This window comes from Cornus florida, unplaced genomic scaffold (assembly GCF_030987335.1).
Source record: "Cornus florida cultivar Cherokee Brave unplaced genomic scaffold, ASM3098733v1 CherokeeBrave_3.0.0_Hap2_Chr11, whole genome shotgun sequence".
NCBI classification, from domain to species: Eukaryota; Viridiplantae; Streptophyta; class Magnoliopsida; order Cornales; family Cornaceae; genus Cornus; species Cornus florida.
In genome coordinates this window covers 138394253-138402103 of record NW_026775581.1, presented here as the reverse complement: position 1 = coordinate 138402103, position 7851 = coordinate 138394253, and the positions used below count along the sequence as shown (strand labels likewise).

At 37.2% G+C, this 7851-nt stretch overlaps 1 protein-coding gene across 1 annotated transcript; it reads right to left on the bottom strand.

The window, feature by feature from the left end:
* Positions 1-3949: 3949 nt before the first annotated feature.
* Positions 3950-7112, bottom strand: LOC132286473 (protein SIEVE ELEMENT OCCLUSION B-like). The gene is made up of 7 exons (XM_059788822.1): positions 6838-7112; positions 6589-6696; positions 6021-6469; positions 5763-5860; positions 5493-5635; positions 4926-5399; positions 3950-4738 (listed from the first exon to the last, which is right to left on the bottom strand). The coding sequence occupies exons 1-7, from the start codon at positions 7054-7056 to the stop codon at positions 4097-4099; spliced, it is 2133 nt and encodes a 710-aa protein (XP_059644805.1). The 5' UTR covers positions 7057-7112; the 3' UTR covers positions 3950-4096.
* Between the last annotated feature and the right edge of the window lie 739 nt (positions 7113-7851).

The window sequence follows — 7851 nt, the reverse complement described above, 5'->3', positions numbered from 1 at the left end:
ATGTGGACCCCTAGAAAAACCCAACTGATCAAGTAACTATATTAGAACATTGAAACATAGAGAAAACTTCTAAGTAAACATAATCCGGAAGAGTACGTAGATGATCCCTGCTCAGCATGAACAATCCCTACTCCTGATGAATACCTGAAAAATGATAGTGGGTCAGGGCCACAAATAAGTTCTATTCTAACTACAATCTAAGCAGAGACCCGATACGCAGATACATCCTAAATAATCTATATATATATATATATATATATATATATATATATATATATATATCCACACTAAGGGACTCTCATTGGACTACAAAGGGGGTCTCAACCTGAATAGAAGGCAACATGCATAACACATCTAAGCCTAACAGGGTATACCTCTACCATCATAACCAGCTACGCATCCTACTGCATATACGCGCCCTAACCATCGACTCTGAGACTCAAGCTCATATCGCGGTACCATAAATATATATATAAATCCTTCTTAATACAAAATATAAAACAAACATCCAATATGTCGTTCAACTGTTTTAGTTGACAAGACATGTATCCATGTAGGATTTAACTATTTTAGTTAATCCATTCCGTATATATGAATAGGTAAGAATTAACGTTTTGATCTAATCCATCCTTATGCTATCGTCCCATACCGGTGCATATAATGCATGTGATCCATAAATGATGCAACATTTAAAACAGTACATCAAATAAAATCCACATAATCTATATAGTTGATAGAAACAGAATTTAATGGTTCATCAACCAAAATCCAGAATAACATCCCTGTAATTGATAGAACAGTATTTAATGGTTCATCAACTAAAGTCCAGAATAACATCCATGTAATTGATAGAATAGTATTTAATGGTTCATCAATTAAAGTCCAGAATAACATCCATGTAATTGATAAAACAGTATTTAATAGTTTATCAATTAAAGTCCAGAATAAGCATAATAAAATCTAACTAGTATATGACCCTATTATGCATCCAATACAGATTTGAAAATCATATTACAGTCTGTTAAATTGCTACTATAAAATTAAAGCAATTATATCCCTTATCCGTTAATAGCATGCAAGATTGTTTAAACCTTCCTACTGTTAAATCCATTAGCATATAGATAAGAATTATGCAATATGGAGTTTTAATACATCATGAAACAGTATTTAGAACCCTTAATATCAACTGAAAGCAGTCCAGAAATCCAAAAAAAATAAACCTGTGCTTTAAAAAAATATTCCAGAAAGTTACTATGCACGAGAGCTTGCTCTAAAAAATGAGAGAGCAAGCTCCCACACAAGGGAGCCGGTTCCCTAACCTTAGGAGCCAGCTTTGTGACCAAGGGAGCTGGCTCCCTGATTCTATGGAGCCAACTCTCTCTCTCTCACAGAGGCCGTGGGCTGAAAAATAAAAAGGAGCCGACACTTTCCCCTTTGGAGCCGGCTCTGTCCCTGCTTCCTATCATCATCTTCGTCTCTGATGACATTAAAAACCCTCTAAAATCTTTAGATTAAGTTCCTAGAGGTCTAACTAAGTCCCAAATCATCCAGAAAAATCATATATCTTAGTATGCATCGTTACAAAATTTAAATCAGATTATGAAACAAGTTATTCAACAATTAAATTTAAATTTATCAACACATCATATAAAGTTTAAAGACTGAATTAACATGCATACTAGTTGGTCTACTTAATTTCTAACATATTAATCTAATGATTTAGCCATGTAATTCTTGGAACTTATTGTGATTTATCACATATCATGACTTGTTGCTCTACTGTTGATTTTGGAAACTTGGGATATCATCAAGAACTTGACATGGCTAGGACTTGGTTCTAGTACGGGAGATAGAGAGCTCCTTATACTATAGTGTGCACTAGGGGGAGGTACCCATGGGTTAATAGCCCTAAAGTGATTTCAAGAGTACGGTTTTAGTTCTGGCGATATCCAAGTATCCACCTTAGTTTGATTTCACTCTTTAATTTCCAAACTTGATAACCTTATGATATTGCATCTTATTGTGCTATGCTAAAAGTTCCAACGTCATTTTAACAGCATGGACTAAATTCTAATGAATTGCAAACTTTGTAATAAGTTAAACTTATGCATGCTTATTCCCTACGAGTAAACTTATTTACTCACCCCAAAGTTATCGGGTGTTTTTTCAAGAAAAGAAGCTTTATTGTGGGATGCACAACACTCTTAGACTTGCTAAAATTCTTAGAGTATTTTTGGTGACAATGAATTGAGTCCATTTTAGTTCCTTTTTTTGTTGTCTTTCTAATGGTGTGCTTGGTAGCACCCACTTCCATTTTAGGAAATATCGTTTTGCCCCTAGGCTCATTCTTGTCCGTTTTTGAAACGTCGCTTCTGCATTTGTTTTCCTTGGGTTCTATGACCTCATTGAGGGTCACATTGGTGTCTTATAGACATGTAGTATCTCTAGAGACCATTGTTTTACCTTTTGCATCCGCATTCTGATTCATTGTTGGATTTACGTTCGGGTCATCACTGACGCACCGGATTGAATAAAACTTGGGTCGTTACATACTTTCCCAGAGAAACAGTTAAAACCGGTACTTTATGATGATATCAAAGCTTATAGAGTCATTGTCGGTCATCCAAAGCAAGCCGAGAGCTTAAATGGTGAAGTTTAGAAGAAGTCAGAATCCAAAGCTCGAGCCCAAGTCTTAAGGCTTGAGCCTTACAAGTCAAAGAAGAAAAGTCAACAAGGCATTAAAGCTCGAGCCTTGTACCTTCGAGCTCGACCCCAACTAAGGGTGCTCGAGCCTAACCAAGGGTGCTCGAGCTTTGACCCTCAAGCTCGAGCACAAGGCGTTAGAATTTGAAGAGTTGATTTCCAAGCTCCCAGACCCGTGCCTAACCTCAAGGATCGAGCATTATTACTCAAAGCTCGAGCTCGGTACCTTGTGCTTGAGCCCATGAAACTTGGATCGAGCAATGTTAAAAGAGATGAAGCTCGAGAATATTTTAAGTATTGAAGAAAAAGACGCTTCGGAAAATAGTTGAAGAAATTTAGTTAAGTGTCAAAGTGAAGATCGAGCACCAATCCAAAGAAGCTCGAGCCTGAACCTTAAAGCTCGAGCCCTTGTTCCTAAAGCTTGAGCCTTCCACAACATGTCAGATTTAAGTTACAGGAATGTTCTCTTTTCAAGCCGTATCTCATTCTAGATGGCCAGAAGACCTAAAAGCCCACCAAGCCTTTATTTTCTTCTATAAAAGAAGGCATAAGCCTTGATAGAAGAAATATATTTTTCTCTTATTATTTTAGAAGGCTGATACTGTGGTGGCGGCTTTTAGGGTTTTCACAACTTTAGAATGTGAAGATCCTAAGAAGAAAAGTGTCGTCCATGACGATGGAGATGACCCCAACACAGATGACATCCGGTATCGTCATGAGTAGCTAATTCCTCTCTTAGGGCACTGATGTAACCGAATCTAGTATTATGGTTTGATTGTTCTTAACTCTGGGATTATTTTAATGTATATTATGTTTTTGATTATATGGCTATAAGTAATTGAGACAACTCAATTTGATTTTATATTTTAAATAGATTTCAAATTGTTATTACCTTGTCTTAGATATAACAATTTGTTTTATATTCTTAACCTATTTTACTGGACGGTATCTGGCGGAACCCTACTGGACATAAGAATAGAGGTCATATAATGGTGTTCCAATATTTTTATAAAAGAATGTTTTCATAGTCAATGCTTAGGAAAAATGGATTATTTGTAAAATAATTAAAGTAGTTAGAATAGGTAGGTAGATAGTTCATGCTAACCGCAGATAGGTTATAGTTAATTAAATTTTATAAAATATCTTTCTTTAAAATACAAATTGAACGAATGTTATTGAGTTCAATTCATTTAAAAATATAATTTGTTAAATCCCCATAGTTGAAGCAATTAATCATACTATAAGAGATTTAGTATCTCACTCTCAAAATCTTACTAAATAGATAAAATTAAGTTCACACGTACACCGCAAACATATTTCACATATATGTATGATTATTGTAGTTCAATCACTATAGCAGCATACGGGCTTAATGGAACCACACAGTAGTGACTCAATATAGTGCGCTAACATCACTTTCGTCGTGGCAGCAGACGAAAGCAAAGTTTTTCCCCATAATACGGAGGCACTCTGGGCATTTCATATTCTCAGGAATCCTCCCGATAGTGCTCGGAAACTCGAAGCGACAGCATGGCAGAGCCGCGCCATGAAGCATGTCATGGTAATCTTTAATTGAAAGGTCGAAGCCTTTGACAGGTATATTTTTCTTCCACATATCGTACTCATTCAATGCAGGCAACACAGTGCTGCTGTGTCCGTTGATCACCACGGAACTTCCGTTGCTCAGCACGGCCCAACTACCGCTCTTGTCATAGCTGAGGATTTTCTTGATCGTCAGCATCGTGGGGTCATTGTCATCGCCTCTGCCTAGTTGAATCTTGGAGAACAACATGCTCTCTAGACGGGTCCAGAAAAACCATATCATGGCCATATCTTGCCAGCAGTAGCCGAGTGTCTCTGTCTTGATGGTCGAGATGACACGCCGGACTTGCTCCCTTTTGGTGCTCTTTCCCACATACACCATCTCTAATGGGATGCGAGAAGCCAATGAAACAGAGCGTGCTGAGGTTGTAAATTTTCGAATCCACTCAATGTCATCCCCTCCATACAAGAATATGTATTTGCCGTCTCTTATCTAAAATAAACAACACATATATTCAACACTAGGTTATCAAAAATACATTCTACTCTAAGATCATCATCATCATATATTCTTACTTTGATACCATTTTAATTTATTTTATCATATGCTAATCAATTAAAATTGTGTTTTTTTTAGGAAATAATATATATATATATTATGATGCAATTAATTAACTTACCCAATTCAGAATTGTTTGGTCAATGCCATTGACCAGCAATTCAAGCCTCAAAATCTCTTCATTCCAAAGAGCTTCCTCTCTCAAGCTGGTGAAAGGGAAGGCACCACTTCCCCATATCAACATCATGTGGATTGCATTAGGGCTCAACACCTTTCCTTGTGGGTCGAGCACCACAAGGATTGGCTTGTTTCTGAAATGCCATTTCTCCTTGATGAACCTGATGACTGGTTTCTGGATCAATGAAGGGTGGTGCACTAAGAACCATGGCATTGTGGCCTGCAGGGTCTCAAACTGCTTTTGCATCAGGTCAGTCCACTTGACCCAATGTTCCACTATTGGAATCCACACCACCTCGTATGCATGGTTCCTTGAGTCATTGTAAATTTGCTTCAGAACCGAAAGCTCTTCTTGGAAGAAGTTTAGGCCCGATATCAGCAATAACACATTCTTCCTCCTCAGAACTTCAATGCTCACCTGTTTAATTTGGCATACAATTAATTAAAAGATATTAAATTGCAGTAGAATCGAGTTAATCAACATTGATCATATATCATAAAAATTTCGAACCCTATTCTTTGAAGCACCATCAAGTAGCGGTGCCTGATCATCCCTGGGGCAAATTATTGCTTTGAGAACTTTCATGTTGTCAATTTGGATCGTTTCAAGTATACGCTGCAGTGCGTCGTATGCTTCTATATTCTTCTTATCCTCTGCATGAAACGGCAATGTTATTTTCAACAGTTAGACAAATCATTTTCCAGGCATTGTAGTACTGTGTGTGCAATATTAACAGTGCTAACTTGTGTGAATTCAAATGGTTGGTCACTATATACTTACCTATGTATTGGTAGCAAGTAGCCAGTTGCTTCTTAAGATGGTCGAGTATGTTGTTGTTCTTGTGAGTCAAGGTAGATAGATCCCATGAATCTTGAAAGCTGAAAACGGTTGCAAGATCGAGCTTTAATTTATTTTATGTCATGAAGAACCACGAACGCATGGTCTTTTAACAGACATAAGTCTTAATGAGTGAATATATATCTGTTTGTGTGTGTATGTATGTATAACCATCAATTTTGAACATGACAATAAACATACTCGTGGCCAGTGGTACTAAGATTGATAATCTGAGCAGTGCAAACGATGAGACCTCTGATGGCCCAATAGACAGCAGTTGGGATAGTGGCTGAGGCAGTGGACAGCGCCGGTACATCCTGTGTGATGTAGGTAGATGGTAGATCCGTGAACTCCACGATACACCTTGTCTGATCCAAAGTGGTCCTGATGAGATTATTAATTGCATCAAATCGCGATTTCAATGAGCCAGAGTGCTCCATGATGACAGGTAATTGCTTAAGGGCGCCCATTGATTTTGCAAGTTGGTTTGATGAGTAAATCTGGCAAAGGAGCCAGAATTCCCCATATTTTAAAGCAAAAGCAGCTAATGTTAGCACCAGCTTAGCATCCCATGAAAAGCTCGATACCACATTAAACACAGGGAGTGTTGTTGCATGTCCTCCCGCTCCGCTCAAACAATTGCTTTCCATCTGATATAATCCACAAGATAGAATAATTAATTATATCTGCGCATATATAGAAGAAATAATTAATTAATCCACAAAATTAATATGAATTCTGTATATATATGCTATATATATATAAGAACCTCGGAGGATATCCGTTCAATTGTATATAACAGTGAGTCAAGCAAGAGAACGACGCCAGCTTGATTGGTTTTGTCTTCCATGTTTTCCTTTTGTGCGTCGGTACCATCCTTCAGTAAAATCAGACGTTAAAATAAAATATGAGCAAAAAAAAAAAAAACTTATATGCACCACTTGAATTTGATACAGATGCAGAATTCTTTAAATATTTATTGAAGGACAAGAGAGAGATATACTATATAGGTTTATACCAGTAAAAGGCCATCAACATTGAGAGTGGAACTGCGGAGGATGTCCTCAACAAGACGGAGAAGAGGTTTAATATTAACCTCGCGGCCATCAGGAGCGTGAGTTGCCAGAATTTGCTGCATCATGAAGCTGTCATCGGAAGACATGAAAATGCTCCCGCGGTCAGGAGTTTTCATCATCAGTTGGAGGGCAGAACCTTCAGGAGGCAACTTGCTGGCCATGTTGGGCTACGGAAATTAGCAAAACTCAAGCTAGCTAGCTAGATTTCAAGACAGACGAGAGTAGTTAGGAGGGCTTGTGCTCTTCTTGCAATCTGCCTGGCCTTATATACTAATCCCAAATGGAATAAAGCCTGCTGAATCAGCTTCTTGCTTCCATTGAAATCAATATCCTTCCAACTTTAATTAAGTTGAAGCTTAGGCTTTTTCTTTTTCTTGTCTCTCTACCCCACTTCGTTACTTTTTGATATTAATTGTAGGCGTCCAAGAATCTTCAGCAGTGAATCTAAAACATCGTTTTGATTTTTATATAGTGATCCCGTACTTTTGATCTAAGGAATCAGATCGCAGCAGCGTTGGCATAGACATAGACCGTTACACCATGATTTGAAAGATCTCGTCTTTAATTAAAGAGGGATGAGATTTGTAACAACCGTGATTTTGAATTTTTTTTAAAGATTCATGTATAAGGTAGGTTATTTGACTAGCTTATTTGACGGAAATAACGCTATCATTTTTGTTTTTTTAAAAGAGTCCTTATGGAACTCAACTGCTAGTTATATATCTAAACTTAGTTGTGTATTCAGTTTAGTTTTTTTTTTACGTACGTTGCTATCCCCAAGGATTTTTACGCGTTTGTTATTGAGAAGCGAGGAAAAGCTCAAATGGTGATTGCAATTTAGGCAAGTTAATTCTTGCTTATATCTTGTATATTTTTTTTTTTATGTGATTGATAGTATGATGATAATCTGTGAATTAATTATAAACTCATGATCGTGGGTATACTTATTCTGGGAT